Genomic DNA, 21,995 nt, shown 5'->3' on the forward strand with positions numbered 1-21,995 from the left:
TTCCACAGGGGCCATTCTAGGTTTGTATCTTTTCATAGTTGTCATCTCTTACAGTGAGAAATCTGACTCTGTGGCTGACTACGTACTAGTAATTTGTAGAACCCAGTGGAAAATGAAAATGCAGGGACCCGTGTCCAAAAAGCAGGGGAAAGGTACTGCATATAAATCTTTTCCCTTTTTTCCAGGGTCTCTCTCTCTCTCTCTGTGTGTGTCTCTATCTCTCTCTCTCTCAACTAGTCATACCTATTATTTGTTATTTAATGTCAAAATGGTAAGTTATTAGCATGAATTTTACTGTTCATCTTTCTATTATGCAGTATCAGTTTTAAATGCAAATAGGAGAGCATTGAACTCATATGCAAAATCAGGAACATAACACAACTCTTATTTTGGAGCTCATACACACAGATGTATGTTGCTTTACCAGGACAGTGGAAACATTGCACAAGACTAACTCAACTGGGTTTTTTTCACTTCTCGATGTACACACATTCTTCCAACATGTCCTTCGTTTGATTTACTGATGAATAAAGATGTGCCAAGGGGAAAAGGAACTATGGTTTGCCCTATTTTTTTCTTCTATATCATCTTCAGTACAAGTGACTAACAAACAGAAGTAACACAAGTAAGGGTTCATGTGGCTAGGTCAGGACCACCCAATGACCTCCTTATCTTAAGGTCAGCTGATCCTGGACCTTAATTATATCCGTAAAATCCCCTTTATCATAAAATATAACACAATTATGTGAGTGTTATCACATTCAAATATTGGGGGACCTTTTAGAATTTTGCCTACTACAATCTACCTTGAAATAGACAATGACTGCGGCCATCAGAGGGAGTGTGGCCCTGCCAAACCTTGATTTTGAACATCGAGTGTGAAAGAATATGTATCTGGTGTTTGAAGCACCACATGTGTGGCAATTTGTGATGGGGCCCTAGGGAAACTGAAGAAATAAAAACTGGAATAATCAGAATACTGCTGTTCATAGGAAAACAACAAGGGGTATGAATTCAGCTTATCAATAAATATGACAGCCATTATCTTTAATTTCCAGGATTCTTCAAAGGCTGGGCAGTAAGGGTATAATTTTGCCAATTATGATGGCCCAAGGCCTCTGCGAAGCTAACATACACAGGCTGTCTTTGTCCCTGCTTCTCACCCGAGCTATTAGCATGGCCTGATTCATCGAGATACTACTGTGGCCATTCTCCTCCACTCATGCTTCTCTGGCCCCCTGAAAGCTGTGTCCCGGTAGAAAGCAGACCTAGTGCTATGGCCCATCACCAAGCCCTGTTCAAATCATACTTAGGAAGAAATTGATAGTAAGGGGGATGTACCTGTTTCAAGTTTGGAGTAGAACAAATAGAATGGAAGGGATGGAATAGCGATAGTTTTTCAATTCCTATTTTAGCCTCATTATTAGACCCGAGTGAGGATAGGAGTAAAAATTTGATCATGAATTAAAACTGACATATATCACCCTGGACTGCAACGTGATTATCTCGATCCCAGTTTAAGAGTGTCATGCAGTCCCTGAAATTTATGATTATTTGTAGAGTCCTTCATGGCTCACTCAGTATGTGGGTAGGCACCATGGGTTGTAACAATTAAGAGACATGATTTCAGTTTTCTCAACTGTAAATCCAGAATAAATACTTTTCATTCATCCATCCATTATCCTTCATCCATTTATTATCCTACATCTATCCAACAGATATTGAGGCACAGGGGATACAGCAACAAATGAAACAGACAACAATTCCTGCTCTTATAGAGCTTACATTCTACTGGGTATAAACATAACAAGCAAGCAAACAAACAATAAGTAAAATATGTATGTTAGATAAATTAATGCTGTGGCAGAAAACAAAACAGAAGGGAAAGAGAAAGAAGCAGAGGAGATGGATTAATTTTAAATAAGGTGGTGAAGAAAGGCCTCACTGAGAAGATGATACAGGAGCAAAGGCCTGAAGAATATGAAGCAGAGAATCACGCACCTACCGAAGGGTAGAGCATACCAGACAGCAAGACATGAGGGGCGAGGGTGGGAGGGCAATGGGGGGATAAGGACACATATGTAATACCTTAATCAATAAAGAAAAGAAAGAAAAAAAAAAAAACCTCAAGGGGCAAACGTCCTAGCACACAAACACAGTGGTAACTACAAACCACCTCTCCTGTGTAATTTTTAAATGATGGTCAAGGTTGTGAAAGAGAAATAGCAAAATGGGCTGCTTCCAAATCTGGGCTATTATAAATAATGCTGCAGTGAACACAGGAGTACACATATTCTTTCGAGTTAGTGTTTCAGGTTTCTTCAGATAAAGTCCCAAAAGTGGGATCACTGGCTCATAAGGCAGTTCCATTTTTAAGTTTTTGAGGTAACTCCATACTGCTTTCCATAATAGATGCATTAATCTGCATTCCCACCAACAGAGGACAAGGTTCCCTTTTCTCCACATTCTTGCAAATACTTGGTTTGTTGATTTATTGATGATGGCCATTCTGACAGGGGTCAGGTGATATCTCATTGTGGTTTTAATTTGCATTTTTCTGATGATTAGTGATAGTGAGCATCTTTTCATATTTCTGTTGGCCATCTGTATGTCTTCCTTGGAGAAATTTATTCAGGTCCTTTGCCCCTTTTTTAATTGGATTGTGTGTTTTTTTGGTGTTGAGTTTTACAAGTTATTTATAAATTTTGGATATTAACTCCGTATCAGATGTATCATTGGCAAATATGTTCTCCCATTCAGTGATTTGTCTTTTCATTTTCTGGATGGTTTCCTTTGCTGTGCAAAATTTTTTAATTTGGTATAGTCCCATTTGTTTGTTTTTTCTTTTGTTTCCCTTGCCTGAGAAGATGTATCACAAAATATATTGCTATGAGAAATGTCCAAGATTTTACTGCTTATATTTTCTTCTAGGATTTTTATGGTTTCAAGTCTAACATGTAAGTCTTTAATCCACTTTTAGTTTATTCTTTTGTATGGTGTAAGAAGGTGGTTTAGCTCCTTTTTTTTGTACATATCTGTCTAATTTCCCCAACACCATTTATTGAATAGACTAGCTTTACTCCATTGTATGTTCTTGCCTCTTTTGTCAAATACTAATTGACCATAAAAACTTGGGTTTATTTCGGGCGCTCTGTTCTGTTCCATCGATCTAGCAGTATATGTCTGTTTTTATGCCAGTACCATGCTGTTTTGATTACTATGGCCTTGTAGCAAAATGGAGTTGATATTATCAAGAGAGCAATCTAAAGTGGAACCAGGAGGCCTCTGGGAAGCTGAGCTAACTTACCCCCTCCAGGTGAAACTGATATCCTAATATAGTTCCTGAAACTGGCTCTGCATCACTGAACTCTCTAATTAAAAAATAAAATTTTACCTAGCAATAAACATAAGCAAATAATCATATATATTGTATAGTGTAAGTCTTCTTGCCAGCACCAACCACAGCTCTTTCAAAGCAACTTGTATAACCCCTTTCAAAGCCCCCCTTTTTAAAATTCTGTCTCTTTCTTCCCCCCTCAAACACAGTTGAGTTTCTACCCAAATCTGTGTATCAACTTGCAATTCCTAAGACCTCCAAATAAAGCTTTCATTGGGCTTGTAGTTCTTGTTAAAATTTGTTGACAAGGTCTTCTTCTTGGTCCCTGACAATTCTTTCTAGCTTACGTGGGGACTGACTTCTTTGAACCAACAAAAGTGCTGAAAGGCAGCATTATAATATCTAGGAGTAAAAAACTTCCCTGCAATTGCTGGGGAAACGTTTACCCACTGACAACACATAAGGAACAACAAACTGGATAGATTTTAAAATATTATCAAATTACACTGTGTAGTACATTCAGAATATTTCCCTAAAATTGAAAAATCAAGTGAATGAAAATGATTCTGAGTAAAAGTGTTTGGCTTTTCAGTAGGCATGTGAAATAAGTAATTGAGTTTAATCCTTATTTGTTGTTTTTTATTTTTAATATATTTTTATTGATTTCAGAGAGGAAGGGAGGTGGAGAGAGAAATAGAAACATCAATGATGAGAGAGAATCATTGACTGGCTGCCTCCTTCACACCCCGCATTGGGGATCCAGCCTGCAACCCGAGCGTGTGCCCTGGCCACATGCCCTGACTGGGAATCAAGCCCCGACTTCCTGGTTCAGAGACTGATGCTCAACCACTGAGCTACGCCAATCAGGCTATTTGTTGTTTTTTAAATGCTAAATGCTTCTCTGACTGCAAAAGTGAATGTCCTAATGTAGAAAACTTGAGAACTATGCAAAAGAATAACAAAAATAAAATTCACTTGTTGCCACATAGGAAAAAATCTGTAAATATTTGTATATTTCTAGATTTATTTTTCTTTTTAAGTTTTGTGAAAATAGCTTGTTTTAATTTGCATTTTGGTTGCTACTATGAACAACTTTTCATATTGGTTTTTATTGGCCAGTTTTCATGTACCAACTTTTCTTTTGGCATCTTAGATTTTTCTTGCTGATTTGAATAAGCTCTTTCAATTATAAGAAAATTGCCAATTCATTTTTTGTCACATTTATGGCAAATGTTTTTTTCTAAGTTTCTTTACTGCCTCATATTTTTGCATAGTTTTTAAAAAGACATAATGTTTGTTTAACCTACAGCTCATGTTTGGTGAAGTTTTAGATTTGCAGAAACTCTGGCCACCCAAGGGCCTGTGGATCTGAAGTTGGATTCATTGTTCAAAATGACAAAAAGATATCCCTGTGTAGTATCTCTTTTCACTGAGTTTATGTAATCCCTGAACAATGAGAATTCTCTTGAAGTTGGCTAGAAACTCAGGATTGAACTCATGAGGCATGCTAATGAATGAGAGTGTCCTCTGGTCCTTGCCCCTCACAAAAGGTCACCTTTATCCTTCTACAGATTTTTATGACATCTGCAACGAGGACTGCCACGGAGGCCCCTTGGATACCAGCAAGTGCACGTGCACTCCGGGAACCGTGCTAGGCCCTCACAGGCAGACATTCTTTGGTAGGAAACTAATCTTGAAATAGAAACAGGCTGTTAATATTAAGATCAAAAGGATAAATAAAAAGCTCTTCCTGACTCAGAGCTTCATCCGAACACTTGAATGGTGTTTGCCTTTGTAGTTCATAACTAAAGCCTCATGGCGACTTTAGATCATGTTTAGGGACAGCCTAGAATTGTGCTGTGCAACACAGAAGCCGCTAATCAAGGGAGAGAGGGAGAATCACCTAGTGTTTCTTCCTCCTGCCCTCCAATCATCTAACAGTACCTCCCATTGACCATACTTGGGACATGAGGCCCTCCTTTCTCCCTTTCTCCAAAAGAAGTAACATTTCCTCTCTGGTCCCAGCTCTTGCCAGGTAGCCTCTACCCTGATTTGGTCTCCCACTAGATGACCCGACTTCTGGGATTAGGAACATCACCTCCTCCTGTGACCTCCATCCCTAGGACTGGTAGTCTTTTCCTGCTGCTCATAGACCTCCGCCATGCAGAATAGGGGAGGGCAAGGGCAGGAAGCAAGTAGGCAAATGACCAGCAGAGGAAGGACTTGGAGCCTCATCAACTTGAGGATGGGCATTACCTCTGGGGAAGGTGTCAGTAGAATGGGAGTGGGGAGGGGTACAGAGAGTTTTCAACTGTATCAATAACCACTTATTTCATTAATAATTTTTTTTAAATGTTTGAAGCCAATATGGCAAAATATAACCATTTGTTAAATAAATAAGGTGGGTGGTTAGATGCTCATTATATTATTCCCTGTGCATTTCTATATCACTGGAATATTTCATAAGAAGAAATTATTATAGAAAAAATATTCCGGATTAATGGCAATATTAAGCCTTTTCCTTGTTCAGACATGCCACTCTTTCCCACCCCACCCCCAGGAATATGCTGTGCCTCTCCTTCAGTGAAAGGTAGCATCTCACAGGCTCTGCCACCACTGGAGTTGACTCTTTGGTATGACAACATTTTAAAGGCAAGGAGGGAAAGTGGGAAGGAGAGAGGATAGAGAAAGTGCCGGAAGACTTGGGAGGGACAAATCACCGTGAGCTCTCCTGAGCCCACCTGCCTTTGAAACTTGGTTCAGCCACTTACAACCTGGGTGGCCTTGAGCATCCCTGCATTTTCTCTTCTGCGAGCTGTGAATAAAAGTGCCCACTTCCAGGAGGTACTGCAGGAGTCAATGAGTTAAATCAAACAAAAGACCTTTGAATAGTATTCGTGTGCAGTAAATCCTCAATGTTTTTGAGAAGTTTAATTTTAATTTTTCAATCACAGTTTACTTTCAATCTTATTTTGTATTAGTTTCCGGTATACAGCATAGTGGTTAGACAACCACACACTTTACATGGTGTCCCTGCCCCCAGTATTTCCAGTACCCACCTGGCATTATTACTGACTATGTTCCCTATGCTGGGCTTTCCAGGCCCGTGACTATTTTCTGATGACCAGTTTGTACTTCTTAATCCCTTCACCTCTTTTTCCCACTCTCCCAAGCCTCCTCCCATCTGGCAACCACCACTCCTCTCTCTGTGTCTATGTAAACTCTCAGTACTTGTTGGTTATTATTATTATCCTTTATATTTTTAATCTTCATATCCTCAGTGTAAACAGAATTGTCCCATGATTAGATCAAATAAGTGGGGGGGGGGGAAATCCTGTAGTGTGCTGGGGTCATATCTCCTGGTGGTAACCTGCTCCTGGTTGAATGTGTAGCTCTACATACAAGGCTGCCTGGATTCTGGTCTATAGGAGGGCCAGGCTCGGTGTGATTTCAGACAAGCTTGGCTAAAATAGGACTCTGGCCAAGAGAGTTCAGTAAAGTGAAGCGAGAGACTCTGTGGGGTCATCTCATCAAGAGATTCAGCTTCAATATTCTGCATTGAAGGGAAAGTCCTCCAAATGAGAGAACCTGTGGAGAGAGCAAGCATAAAGAAAAGTATGTCAATAATAAACTCTGGTTCAAAAGGCATTGTTCTCTGGTGTATCTTATGGTCTTTGTGCTCTCTGTCTCCCCCACAAAATTCTGTAAGAACACAAAGGAGACCCAACCTTGATCTTCCATCAAATTGATCTGGTGGGTGTGCTAGGAACCAGGGCACAGAATAAACTCATAAAGATAGCTAATAATAAGCCTCTCCTCACTCATCCTGCTCCAGCCCCAGTGGCCTCCTTACTCAGCTCTAAACACAGTTCCACCTCAGGGCCTTTGCACTTGCTGTTCTCACTGCCTACTATGCTATTCCCCCAGACATCCACATGGTTCATCCCTCACCTCCTCCAGGTTTCTGTTCAACTGGCATCTTATCAGCAAAGTTTCCCCTGATCCATCCTATTCAAAGTAACAATCCCAGCCCGACCAGTGTTGCTCAGTGGTTGAGCATTGACCTATGAACCAGGACGATTTGATTCCTGGTCAGGGCACATGCCTGGGTTACAGGCTCGACCACCAGTGGGGGGTGTGCAGGAGGCAGCCAATCAATGATTCTCTTTCTTCATTAATGTTTCTCTCTTTCTCCCTCTGGCTGTCATAACACTGTTGTCTGTGTCTATATGTTATATATCTGTATGTACACATACACACACACACACACACACACACACACAAAGTTGCTCAATTCCTTCATCTACTTTGATCCAGTCCCCCAATCCCTCTCCCCTCTGACACCTGTCAGTCTGTTCCCGTGTCCATGCCTCTGTTTCTAGTTGTAGGATTCAGTCTTAATTGCATGTTTATTTTGAGTTTATTTCTGTAGTCCCTGTAGTCCCTCACCAGGATGCAAGCCTGTGAAGGCAAGAACTTTGACCAGTTCTATCTCAAGCACCTAGAAAGTGCTTGGCACATAGTAGATGCTCAATAAATATTTATTGAGTGAATGAAATGAATGCTTCTGCCTTCTCCCTAGTTACATGTCCTTCCTTAAAGTTATAGCTCGACATCTATAAGTTCAGACAATATGCAGCTGTTAGGGATGCGTCTTTTCCAGGTACTCCAATTTTAATTGACAAACTACCAGAAAATAGTATGTAAAGATAAAAGTAGTCCCAGATGCCTTCCAATCCTTCCAGCTGACCCTCTATCCATTTAGAAAAACTCCTGATGATCCCTCCTCCTCCTTCACTTAACGCAGCGCCACTTACGAGACCCCGTCCAAGACCCTCCAGTTTCTATTTAAGCTAAGAATGGTCCTCATCTCCTCATCATTCAATTTAAAGTCAAAGACTTGGAAAAGAGAGAATTCCAAAACATAAATGCCAAGCCCATTCCTGGTATGCTTTGAGATCTCCGCCATTCTCACCAGAAGCAAACTCACATTCGAAGCACTACCTGGCCACAGCATTGCTCCCATTATGTCCACTGGGTATGAATTTGGCTCTAAACTAGATCCTACGGAAAGACTGCAGTATTGACAGGGTTTAGTGTTCCCAAGGGGACAGTGACCAGACTTGCCAGCACTAAACCATGTCTGCGCTCCTGATGGACAGTTCAAGTGTGGTCCATGCCTGCCTACTGCTGTGTGTGGCCCCAGAACCTAACTGCTCAGGGGCAACCGCAGGTCTTCTCAGTGGTGAGAGACACAGCTATGCTCAGACCTAACAGGACTTGCCGCTGCTCCCCCAGCACATCCTGGGCCCACAGATCATTCTCTCAGCTCCACTGAGGACTGCTCCCTGGCCTGAGAGATGGCAGGGTGGTGGGAAGGGGGTGAGGCCCACAGACAACGCAGGGATGGGATGAGAAGCTCGGCGGCAGGGTCTCTCCCGTCCCCTCCTCCACTGAGGAAAACCACGGCCACCCAGCCAGAATCTGACCTGAAAGTTCTCAACAGTGTGTGCTGGTGTCGTGGACCTGGGGATCACGACCACCTTTATCTGGACCTGGAACCGGATCAGAACCTGTGCAGGAAGGGACATCGTGTTCCCACTTATCTACAGGGGCCCCTCCTCTACGAAAAGGAAAAATAAAATACCTGCCGCTCACTGTGCCTCTGGTGACAGCGGCTATATTGACTAGCGCTTCGTGACAATCAGACGCTTGCCAGTCCTCTGCTCGATTATCTCCCCTAATCCTCACAACAACCCTATGCTTCCCTTTAACAAAAAAATAAAAAGAAGAAGAAAGAAAGAGGCTTGGGACAGCGTTCGGGGCCATAAAGCTGGTAAGTGGTGGAACTGGGATCTGAACCAGCTCCTGCCACTCAGCTCGAGGGCCTCACTGCAGCTGTGAGAGGGACGCTGTCCTCACTCCATTGACGACCATGGTGTTTCCTGAGGTGTAGACACTTCCAAGGAAAGGCCTAGAGGGCTCCTCTCCTGTTTACTTCTCTTTCAAGGAGTTAAATGAAGGCAACATAAGGAAGAAAAAACAAAACTGGTTTACTGGGCAAGCACGCACGCACACACACACACACACACACACACACACACACACACACACACTGCACCCGGGCGGTGGTTTTGTGTGTGTGTTTTGCAGCAATCTCCTTAATCTTGGGATCCTCCAGTGGGGAAGAGTCCTCCAGCTTGGCCGTAGAGGCAGAAGGAAGGTAGAATGATCACCATTTTATCACACGCAGATGACTCTTACTACAATGAGGGTCCCAGAGCTGCTCATCAGTCTTCTCCACATGGGAGATGAGGCGGGGGGGTCTGAAAGTGTGGTGTCTCGCCCATGAGCCAGCTCCAAGGGCTCTGAGCCTCAGCATTTTGCAGGGGCGGGCCCAGCGCTGGGTGGCTGAACTGGAGCATTCCTCCAGGGGCAGGCACGCTGCTATTTTTTGAAAGTTCCCATTTCCCCCCACTGCTTGGCTGTGCCGGGCACATCGCCTTCGACACGTTTTTCTTTCTGAGGGCTGGTAGTCTAAGACCAACATGAACCAAATAGGAAATAAATGTTTAGGGTATCAAGAGAAAAATACTCAGGTGCCACCCCAAGGTCTACTCAGAGAGCCCAGAGGGCGGTAAGCCGTGACAGGGATGCCCTTGGAGTAGCAATACTGGGTCAGTTTCTCCTGCGTGAGGCATGGGTGACACTCAATCTGCAAAAGCAAGCAATCCCTGTCACTCAGCAGCTGGCCCTGCTTTTTGAGCTGTTCCCAGGGCGCGCGCGCGCGCGCGCGTGCGCGCACACACACACACACACACACACACACACATGCACGCACACCCAGACTGCCAGACAAAGACCAGACACTGCCCCCTGCTGGACCGGCTAACCCAGACCCCAAGAGCTGTCTCCTACCTCCCCAAAGTGTCTGATCACTGAGCCCTGAGAGAAGACTCAGTACATAACACAGAACTTGGCCCCAAAAGTTTAAGAAGTAATGGGCAGGGCCATTACACCTGGTTAGTCACTGGTCTGTGTTTCAGCCCAGGTTTGTTCAAGAGCCTTTCGATCTGGAAGTGGTTGAAGTTGGAGATGCCAATGGCTCTCACCAGGCCCTCATCCACCAGCCCTTCCGTGGCCGTCACAGAGAGGAACAGCTCTGCGCGGTCCTGGAGGGACTCCGGGGACCTTGGCTTGGCTTCGTCCTCTCTGGGACAGGAGAAGCTGATACAATGTCCACCGTCACAGGGTTGGCTGAGGCATTAAAGGGAGATTTCTGTCTAACCTGTGGGTGCTCACCAAGGGTTGAGTCCAGCCCTCCTGCCCTTCCTCAGACCCGATGAAACCCTAGGAGTAAAAGATGAGGGTTTTATATGCTTGCCATTCTCCCCTCCCCCAAACCTGGTGGCTCCGGTTAGCCCTGGACGAGGAGAAGCATCACTTGTCTGGGTTCTGGGCCAACCTCTTACATACCAGCCGTGGCTTGGTTTTCCACATCAAGCCAACTGGGGGAGGTCATGCAGACTGGGCCCTGGCAGGGGCACCCAGGCAAGAAGCTGAGCGGGGCCACAATCTGGCCGCCATTCATTTAGCAAGCCATGTCCCTGGTGCCTGGACCTCAAGGAAAGATATCTTTTTTTTATAATATTTAATCTACAAGGGGCACTTTTCTGAACTTTCCCAAAGATACCGTATGTGTTAACAGCACCCCCAAATCCAACAGGTATTTATTGTTCACTTATTCCAAGTCCGGATCCGGCCCAGGGGTTGTCAGGACATAGAAATATACCATGTGCTTCCTTCTTCCATGAATCTCACAGTCCAGTGAAAGAGCTCGGTTCCCTTCTGGGGAGCAATGAGCCACAGCACTGAGGCTGCCGGGGAGCAGGAGCCAGAGGCATAGCACTGAGAATCGGCATCAGAGGAGACGTTATGGGTGGGGTTAAACTGGGACTCAAAAAATAGCCGTGAGGGAAGAGAGAAAACAAGAGCAGGCGGGAGGCAAGCAGGCTTCGAGGGGGGACAAGGGGGAGGTGCTCAGGGGACACCATCCGATGGTCTTCAAACCTGGCTGGAATTTGGAGTCACCTGACAGCTTTCAGATATCCCGAGGCCCAGGTCCCACCCCCAGAGTCCCTTACCAAATTGGTCTGGCACGCAGCTCAGGCGTGGAGAGGTCTAAAACTCCCCAGCTCATTTCAATGCACAGCCTACGCCGGGCCCACGAGGGTAAGTGGTGCAGGTCTTCAAACCAGCAAAAGAGGTTAGAAGTCCTGAGCCCACAGGGGCCCTGAAACACCGGAGTTGAGTGGTGACACCATATAAAGGTTTCTGTGCCATAGATCAGATATAATGGTGTTATGCTACAGCTTGACTTCTTTCCCCCTTTCCCCTCCCATCTGCTCGGGGCAGTCAAGGAGATGTCTGCTGGCCTGGATGTATGTACACCCACATAACCATCTATGGCTCACACAAACATAAAACGGACCTAATTGGAAACCTGTGTGGGAACTTTCCCCTGCTCTGGCCAGTTTGCTCGATGGTTAGAATGTTGGCCGGCAGATGGAAGGGTCACGGGTTTGACTCCCAGTCAAGGGCCTGTGCCCTGGTTGTGGGTTCCCCAGTCTCGGTGGGGGCACGTTCAGGAGGCAACCAATCACTATAGCGTTGATGTTTCTCTCTCTCTCTCTCTCTCTCTCTCTCTCTCTCTCTCTCTCTCTCCTCTCCCTCCCTCCCTTCCCCCTCCTTCCCTCCTTTCCTCCCTCCCTTTCACTCTCTCTAGAAATCATTGGGAAAATATCCTCCAGTGAGGATTTAAAAAAGAGTGTCCTCTCCTATGTCTCAGTGGAACACAATTTCGGTTGCTACCTGAATCTTATCCTGGGCTGCAGCTCCTTTCTGCCCAAACAAATGGCTCTTATTCTTGATTACAGTCTAACATGAAGTTGGCTTTACAGTGGAAATGAGAGAGTGATGGGAAGGCATTTAAAACTTGGCCTAGGAGAGGCTCCAGAATCTGCCTCGCTGAACTCTGCTCAGGGCCTTTCTGGGTTTTGCTTGCTGAGGTGAGCACCTCCGCCCACGCTGGGACATCCTCCCTGTGGTCACAGAACCTCTAAACTGCAGATTCCACCTCGGTAGCCCGAGGTGCGGCCTGAGCTTCCTTCCACATTTCTCGCAAGCCCCAGAGCGGAGGGACGCGGTGCAGGTGCACACGGAGCAGCAAGGAGAGCCGGGGCCTTCTGCGCCCTGACATCCCCCTCTCCTACCCACACCCTTTCAGTGACCTAGAGCCAGGGAGCGTTCAGAGGGAAGGGCTGCTGAGAGAGAAACTGCCCTGGAAAACCACCGGGGTTTCGTAAAGCCCAACAATGGCTTGAAACTGGGTACTTGCTCGTGAACTCTCACTGTCACCGGAAAAAGCCAGGCTTGCAGTTCTGCAGCTCGAATCATCCCGGAGAACGGAAAGTCACCTCAGCCTGGCTCCAGGGCCGAACTGGCCCCTCCCCAGATCCCTGACTCGCAGGAGAAAACGCCCAAAGCCCCTCCAGGGAATCGTGTGTTATTTCCCTGCCAGGTGCCCAAGCCCACGGTGGGACCTTGGCTTTGGTGCTGAGCCTCACGAAGGTGGCCATGGTTGAGCTGTTGTTCTGCGTGCTCAGGTGGGTGGCCGTGCCCAGGTGAGGCCTGGCAGCGGGGAGGAGCCGGGGGCTGGTGGCTGGTGTCCATTGCCTGCCCTGAAGAGAAAGTCTGTCCAGCCCTTTGCGAGATTAAACAGTATTCATGAACCAGCAGCACCGCAACTTGGGGCACAGTTTTCCCAGTGACAAAACGCATATATTATTTATGAGAGTGATGCTTAAGGGGTTTCATCAATTTTCTTGTTACTTTTGCTGGTTTAATAAATGGAAAATAAAAGTACATGTATTTTGACTTATTCTTATCTGATTGCTCTACAGTTGTGCCTTTTTTCCCTCCGGAGTATAGAAATTATCCATGAACCACATGGACAAGATCTTTATATGTTAATATTCTTCATATATTTACTTAGGATTTGGGGCTTTGAACAGTTGTAGTTATAATAAACTTTTAACATTTTTGAGAGTTCCTTAAAAATAAACTGTGATAATAAAATGCCACATATTTATTATAGAAAAATTAGAAGATGTAAACGATTATAAATAAGGAAATATACATTACCTACATTCTCACCACTCAAGAGTCATCCCATGCACCAAAAGGTCACCAGTTTGATCCCCCTTCAAGGCATGTGCAGGAGGCAACTGATCAATGTCTCTCTCTGTGTCTCCTCCACCTTCCCCCCCCTCTCTCTAAAATCAATAAAAAAAAACATATTTAAATCCATCAATGAATTCCCACTACCCTTTCAGTGAAATACAGCCTGTGGATCGAGCCTTCAAGGCCTCTGGACTCTGTCCCCTTACTGACTCTCCTACCTTGTCATGGGCCACTCAACCTTTGTTCATACTGTGTCGCACTTGCAGGCCTCCTTGCCGTTTCTCTAAGACTCCAAGTACTTTCGTGCCCCAGGACATTTGCACTTGCTCTTCCAGGTGCCTGAAGTAAGAGTACTTGCTCTTAGCAGGGCTGACTTCTCTCTGCCTGTCTTGGCTCAAATGTCTCCTCTGCACTGAGGCCGCCTTTCCTGACCTGTTTGTGGTAAAGTGGCATGCCTACCCACTCCCCCTACTCGGCTCACTATCCAGGTTATTTCTCATATCAGCTTGTTGCGATCTGAATTAATGCGCTTGCTTATTGATCTCTTTCTCTCATCACTCCATGAGGGAAAATGTTGTCTGTCTTGTGCACCACCATCACCCCACTGCCTGGGAGAGTCCCTAGTGCATAGATGTCCAATCCGTCCTTCAGAAATGACTGAATGACTGTGGTTGGTGAAAGTCCTGGTCTTATAATGCTTAAACATTTGAGTCAGTACAATTTTTAAAAAATAGCCAACAGGCTGTCCTCTTGCTGCTTACTCTAGATCTACTCTTTTCATCATATCCACGACCACAGGAAACTTGACCTCTCCTATCTTCCCCGTGTGCAGCTGCTGCCACTCAGGGTGGCTGACCGTGGAAAGTTCCAGAGAAGCGATGTAGGCTAAAAGGCAAAGGAAGGAGTATCTAAGCAAAAGTCACAGCATCTCACTCAACCATATTGTTTGGCAAACTTTCCATTCAAACCAGCACTGTTCAGCCAAACAGCTACACAAACAAGCAAGTCTCGGTTAAATTGGAAAAGGCAGGTAGAGATGCCCCCCAAGTGTGCTGTTTCCTGCTTGTTAAGTAAATATTAATGTAGTGAATGGATTGTAGAACACCCAAACCAACAGGGAGATAAACCACCGGGAGTAAAGGGAAATTTTTTTTTTTTCCATCTGGGAAAAGTCAGAGAAATATGACAAAAAGAAAATAAGGTTCGATAACAGAAACTCTATTTTTACAATAGATTTGAATATGTTAAATTTACCTGTTAAAAATCAAAGCAAATTGTCATCTTCATATTGGGCAAGGACACTGTCCTATCCACGACTTATTAGTTCATGGGCTAACGCTCCCTGGGAGCTTGCAGCTCTTCTGGAAATGTGCTAATATTTGGGGAACAATTACTCTGGTGTCCCTGGAGGAGGCTTCATAAAAAATTGTTGAGTGGCCCTGGCCGGTGTGCTCAGTGGGTAGAGCACCAGCCTGCACGCTGAAGGGTCTCAGGTTTGATTCCTGGTCTAGGGCACGTAGCTAGGCTGCAGGTCCAATCCCCACCCCCTGGTCAGGGCATGTGTGGGAGGCAACCAATCGGTGTGTCTCTGTCAGCATATCAGTGTTTCTCTCCCCACCCCAATTCAACTGGTGTGTCACAAGAATTTTTAAAACAAGCAATACCTGACTATTTAGCCAGGGCACTGACCTCTTTTCCCTTAAAATCTAAGGCTTAGATTGTCAAATAAAAAATGACAACAGCCAACAGAACAATAGATGTCAGTGTGAATGAATCAAAATTATACCTACTTTTGCCCTGGCCGGTGATGCTAGGAGCATCAGTTGGGGACCGAAGGGTTGAGGTTTCGATTCCCAGTCAAGGGCACATACCTGGGTTGTAGGTTCCATCCCTTGCCCGTGTCGGGACACGTGCAGGAGGCAACCAATCGATGTTTTTCTCTCATCTCTCTCTCTCTCTCCCTGTCTCCCTCTCTTCCCTCCCCGTCCCTCCCATCCAATCTCTCTAAAAAATCAATTTAAAAAATATCCTCGGGTGAAGATTAGAAAAAAATTATACATTTTTTTTTTTTTTGGTGAGATCAGCAAAAAATATCTTTTTTGGTGTGCTACTAGTAATTACTTTATATGTAAGAGATGGAAAAGGTTGAAAATCGCTGCTTTAGACTATTCTTGCTCCTTGGATGGGGCCATGGTCGTGTCTCCTTTTGTAACAGGAGGGAGCTTCCTGTGGGCACAGAACAGCAGAGGCAGGAGGTGGTGGCCTGGACATGGGCAGGTGAGGTGGGAAGAGTGTTGTCGATTTCAGGAGGAGAGAGAGGTTAATAGTTTTGAAGAAGGGCAGGCAGTAAAAGACAGAGAGCAGAATTTGCATCTTGGATTTTCCCCACCAATCATTTTCTCTCTCTCTTCTCTCTCTCTCTCTCTCTCTCTCTCTCTTCCCTTTGGCTGCTAGTAGCTACAAGGTCTTGTGCTCTTCCTTCTGACCCTTTACCCCGCAACCAGCCAGCGCTCCCCCTAGTGGCCTGCTGGCGAATCTCCCTACTACCTGGGTTGCATACAGAAACCTTGAGACCACGGCTGAAGTTGCCGGCCATGGTCCGTGTTAACATAGAAACTGGAAGAATATTGCGTTTGTTTATTTGCGAGAAGAGGGGGTCCCCATTATCCCTTGCATCTCCGTGTTCCATAGGAATCCTTAAATTCCCATTTCTAGGGTGTCTCGGTGGCGGTGACAAGCACTGTCCTTGACAAAGGAAGCCAAGAAACAAGCCAACACCTTCTTCTCTGGATATTCCCAGAGAACGTGTATTAAAAATAATTGGCAGAGGTTTCTCTCTCCACTCCTTCGGACCAGAACAGCTTAGAATGCCTTTACGGCACACATATTCTTTCCGGTCTCTTGTGGGAAATAAAACTGCAGAGTCATCCTGACACACCCAGCACCCAATATTAAATGAGCATCAATGCCCCACACAGCTGGGGCACATAATCAGAAGCACCAGCTGTGCAGGGGTGACCCGTGTTAAAGCGCGGGGAACGCGGACACCTGAGGCTGGTGACGGAAAGAACCCAGAGGTTGAGGAGGGAAGCGAATGCCTTTCCTGGCCTGGAACGGCCCCGGCACTTTCAGGTGTGACCTCCAGCGCCTGGCCAGGGCAGGGCGGGCTGTGCATTTCCGACGGCGGCCGGCAGAGAGCAGCACCCACCTGTGCTCATAGCTTCCCCTATCCACGTAAGGCAAAGCCGGCCTCCTGGCAGGGTCTCCTGGGGAAAGACTACGAGCTTTGGCAAAGCCCAGCTGGGCACATGCAATGAAATGCCACTGGAGCATAATCTGGAACTCAAGCGCCGGTGCAGCTCCAGACCCAGGCGATGTTCAGAAGGGGGAAATTTTTGTCTTTGAATCCTCACCACTTCCTGGTGTTCTCTAGGGGTGGTTGGGGGAGCGGAAACATCTGCCTGAACCAGAAGTATGTCAGAAATGCAGAATTTCACGCCCCGCCTCAGACCCACTGAGCCAGAACCTGCATTTTCACAAGCTTCCCGGGTGATTCCTGTTCACATGGAAGTCTGAAAAAACACGAAACTACCTCTTAACTCCATCCACGTGCCACCCAGAAACTACCCTGTTGCATGTGCCCAACCTCGCTCTCCCTCTCGCTCCCCACCACCACCCCCGGCAACTGGCAGAAGTTTACTGCTGGCTTCAGGCTTAATGAAATAGCCGGAAGTGAGCAGCTCTGAGATCTCCTCTTCCCGTCACTCAGGGGACCCCCAACCATCCAGCTCTGTTTGTTTGGGGTAACTGCCAACCAAGAAGGGAACGTTGGGACTGGGTGCCCCCCAAAGATTGAAAAACCTACTAGCATCCACAGAGCACCGTCCAGGGTTGGTTTGCATACATGTGGAAATATATGGCTTTTGAGTACAAAACAACTGCTTTACTCATTTGCACTTGGTAGTTAGTTCCTTGTAACAATGAAAAGAAACGAGCCAACACCTTCTTCTCTTACGTTGCCCTTTGTCAGCTCAGGGTGAGTGTGTCACACCTCACGCTTCTCCCAGGATGCTCACACCTCTCTGAGGGGGGCCCGTTGTCCATAGTGATCCCTCTCCTGGTCCAAATCCTGCGTTCTGGAAGGGAAGCTGTTCTGAGCCGACTGTGGAGGAGGAAGCAAACAATAAGCACATTTCTCTTGGGGAGTGAGTGCTTGCTAGAAGCTTCCTCCAAAGATAGTTGTCTTCCTACAGATTAAGCGCTCTGGAGAAGTGGCCTCAGAGTTATTTTGGCGGGAAAAGGCTTCCCCGGGGCCCTCAGGTGGATCCTCGGAGATGGGTGCCTGGCCCCAGGGCTGTGTGAGAGGCCCTTTGGGAAGCGGGGTGTATGAAGCATGGCGCCAACCTGGGAAACCGGTCTTTCTGAAGGCGCCATGGATGGAAGAGGCACCCACAGGAGCGAGACACTCTGCTCTGATACAGATAAGGGAGGCGAATGCCTGCTGGGTGGGTCCCCCCCTCATTCCTCTCTGCCCTGCCTTGATGCTTTCTCTCACCTCCCCACCTGTTTTACAGGTGACAGGAAGCAGAGTGCTAGACACGGTGCGAAAGCCCCAACTCCTTTCCTTAAGGAAGTACATGCAGGAAGAGAAGAGGAGGAACTATGTTAGATAGGACAAGGGTCTCATGGTCTGGGCCTTCTCACCAAATGCTATTCTTGCTAAATGTAGCAGTGTTTTTGCAGATGCAGCAGTCAACAGGATGAGCGGACAGGAACCCAACCTGAGAACTGTAGCCAACTGAAAAGAAGAAACCCACACGTAATTGACCAAATAGTGTACATAAGCCATGGCTTCCTTTCTTCCTGTCTTTTCTCTCTCTCCTCCCCTCCCCCCTCTCTCTCCCTTCATGCTCACACTGGGCCCTTTCTGGTTTCCTCTGTGTTAAGAAGCAATTATAATAGAAACTCATTATACCATCAGGGCTGCTTTAATCTGTACCTTCCCCTCATCCCTTCTCTATGCCTCAGCTCAGTGTTTCCCGTCTCCCGAGCCCAGACCCAGGCCCCAAGCGTGTTCTGCTCCTTTCTTCGTAAGCAAACCCATTGGAAGAGGATTCCCATTGAGCCATCGTGACTTACGGAGCCAGGATCTACCGTTTTCAGGCAATTTGCATTTAAAAGACCTATATATGAATGGACTATTACTCGGCCATAAAAAAAAAAGAATGAAATTATACCCCATTTGCACAACATGAATGGACCTAGAGGGTATTATGCTAAGTGAAATAAGTCAGAGAAAGACAAATACAATATGATTTCACTTACATGTCGAACCTAAAGAGCAAAATAAATGAACAAACAGAACAGAAACAGACTCATAGACACAGGGAACAGACTGATGGTTGCCAGGTGGGAGGGAGGTTAGAGGGTTTGGATGAAAAAAAGGTGGAGGGACTAAGAAGTCCAAATTGGTAAGTACAAAATAGTCACAGGGATGTCAAGTACAGCCTACGGTACATGATCAATAATATTATAATGCCTGTTATGGTGTCAAGTAGGTACTAGATTTATCAGGGGGATCACTTTGTAAATTACATAGATGTCGAACCGCTATGTATACAACTGAAACTAATATAAAATAATATTGAATGTCAACTGTACTTGAAAAATAAAAAAAGAAAGAAAAGCCTGTGGCTGAGCTGACATCTTGAGGGTAAATTGGTCTGACAGAGAAGGTCTGAGGTGAGGCGGTTTTATTATTTCATCCACAGAGAAGGTAGGATTCAAGGTCGAGTAAAGGGAGAGAGGGCGCTAAGTACATCCCTCATCTCAAGGGTATTTGCCTCTTCCCACGCGTCTACTTTTGAATTTCCCCACCTGGGGAAGTGCTGGGCCTCGGGTAGACCATCAATAATTCAAGTGAAAGGTAAGAATGTGCGAACCTACGAGCGTGGTGGTGAGGGTGGGTTCTTGGGGAGATGTCCACAGAAAACGACCGAAGCCGTGGACACTGAATCATCGATAGGACGTCAGAGATGGCCGGTGACTCGACACTGGCGTGTGCTGCCACCCACAAGGCAACTCTGGCCACCGAATTTCTGAATCGAAGACTTCTGTCCGTGTGAGCACATTTCTCGTAAAACAGGTTAAGCTTAATTTCCTAAAGAAAATTGGAGAACAGTTTAGAAAAAATTGTCTTTAATGTTTGTGACATTTAGTATTTTATTCCAGAACACAGGGAAGGTCCCCCACACTGCAGGGAACCCATGACCTTTGCTTTGGTGACTCACACTTGCAACTTCTTATTGTTCCTGAATAAACCCCAGCAAGGCTGCAAGCTCTTCTTGCACAGCCCAGGTCCCTGCGTTTTGCCCCGGAGCCGGGCAGTGCCCTGTAGATAGTAGGTGCAGGCTGCACTCCAGACCGTCCCCTGTGAAGCCCTTCTCCACCCCTCCAGGCAGAACGCAGGAGGCCAGCACTAACTGCTTGTGCTTTCTTCCTATTTTGCTCAGACCACCTGTGCCACAGTCACCTAAGCTTCTCTTCCCTGCCCCTCCTCTGAAGCTTCCTGAGAGCAGGAACCAGCACAGTTCATTCTCCCAGCACAGCTGTCACAATGAAGAGAGTCAATGTTATCCGATGAGTGAATGAATGCATGAGTGAATGAATGAATGAGTGAATATAGTTTCCATGGTGGCACAGGTGGGAATGAGACCACAGACACTTTTCCAGACCATGTTTACAGGCTGCAGAGCAGGAAACTGGGAAGATGCTGGCGAGGCGTGTAAAGGATCCTTCTTCAGCAGCAGAAGTACTTGAGGTAGAGGCAACCTGTGCTTTTTAATAACATCTGTGCTTCCCTATGGACACAGGCTGTGTCTGAATCTCAGTTCTGCGTCGCCATGGCTCTGTCTCAGTCACGAACTTATAGAGAACCAGTACCCCGTGGTCAAAGCCATGTCCATGGACAAGCACCGCGCGTTGTGTATAGAAGCTGCTTCACTGCCCTCCAGTGCCTACCTCCGAGTGGATGCGCCCGGTGCAGTGATCCGCTCAGGGGAGAGCATGATAGTGTGTGTGGCTTGGAGCCAGACCTCTCCTCGATGGCTCCAAGACTTGCCCCAGTAATACCTCATTGCTGGGGTTGTTGGTGTTCTCGCTGTTTGCTGGGGACCTCCGGCTCCAGGCCCAGGCTCTGCTGAAACACCCCTCACAGAGGGTGAAAGCAGGTCGGGCCTAAGAAAGTCCGCAGAGCCTGGGCCTGAAGCCGGAGGTACCCAGCAACACGGGAGAACACCGAGAATCCTAGAGACGTTGGGGCACAAGCCAAGTTGCTTGTCAAAGATGGAATCTGAATTTGAGGACATTTTTACTTTATCTTAAAAGACAAGTTGTCCCCAGTGAGCAGGTGGACTAGAAGACATAGAATTACTAGTCACTATTATGATAGGTACTGTTATTGCAAGGCATAACCCCTTCTGGGTTTAAGATGTATAAATTTAGCTGGTTACTTCTCCCCAAGCTTCAACTTGATCACCTATAGCTCAATGAGTTTGACTATATAATATCTAAGTTTTCTTCCAATTATAATGAATTATCATGCTTAGAATTTGGAAAGGAAAGGGGGAAATTATGGAGAAACCAGTAAGATTGAGGCAGGATAGTAAGAAGCTAGGAAAATTCCTGGGCAAGTGGAATGGGGAAACTGAGACGAGATAATGAAACAAGGCCCAATGATTCGAACAACTTACAGCCAGCTAGTGAATTGTAAGCCCTTATCTTCCCCAACCAAGGACACTTGAGAGCAAATGGTTTATATCCTCCTCCCTAACCAGAGAACACGTAGCTTTTGGCCTGGGAAAATAGAGAACAAAGGCCCAATTAATGCCATTTGTGCCAGCTAAACCCAAGGACAGATGAAGTCAGGGAACAAATAACAAAAACCCGATTAGAGCCGGGCAGACCCACGATAAAAGTAAAACAGTGAAGCAGACCGAAGAATAATCCCAAACTCCCCCTTACACGCATTTCAATGCATCAGCAAATTAAAAACGCACCTGGAAAGCTGATGAATATTCCTCTGAAACCCTCCCCTGAGATTCTGGCCCCAAGGAGAGAGGCAAACCCCCAAGACAAACACTCAGTGCGGGCTCGCTCTAGAACACGCCCATGCCCCTTCCCGGGCATGAACTGTTTACTTCCTCCTAAATGCTAAGGGTCCCCAGGAGACTTGCAACCAGGGGAGCAATGAGCAGCGGCAGCTCGTCCCAGGCTAACCCCCCTGATCCTGCCTCCAAGGCCCCCTTTTCTCTGACTTCCCGGGGAGCTAACGCAGCCCCACTTTGGCTCACTTCTTTCCCATAATGCTTCTCACACTGGGCCCTTTCTGGTTTCCTCTGTGTAATTATTTCTTCTT

The 21,995-nt window shown here is 46.3% G+C and overlaps 1 protein-coding gene across 1 annotated transcript; it reads right to left on the reverse strand.

Moving 5' to 3' along the window:
* Positions 1 to 6,882: 6,882 nt before the first annotated feature.
* Positions 6,883 to 12,975, reverse strand: LOC103294172 (aldo-keto reductase family 1 member B15-like). The gene is given in 8 exon segments (XM_054726049.1): positions 6,883 to 6,925; positions 8,155 to 8,236; positions 8,811 to 8,910; positions 9,459 to 9,530; positions 9,933 to 10,052; positions 10,357 to 10,549; positions 12,861 to 12,933; positions 12,936 to 12,975. Coding segments are annotated over 8 exon segments (723 nt in total).
* Between the last annotated feature and the right edge of the window lie 9,020 nt (positions 12,976 to 21,995).

Source organism: Eptesicus fuscus, chromosome 14 (genome assembly GCF_027574615.1).
Source record: "Eptesicus fuscus isolate TK198812 chromosome 14, DD_ASM_mEF_20220401, whole genome shotgun sequence".
Taxonomy (NCBI): Eukaryota; Metazoa; Chordata; class Mammalia; order Chiroptera; family Vespertilionidae; genus Eptesicus; species Eptesicus fuscus.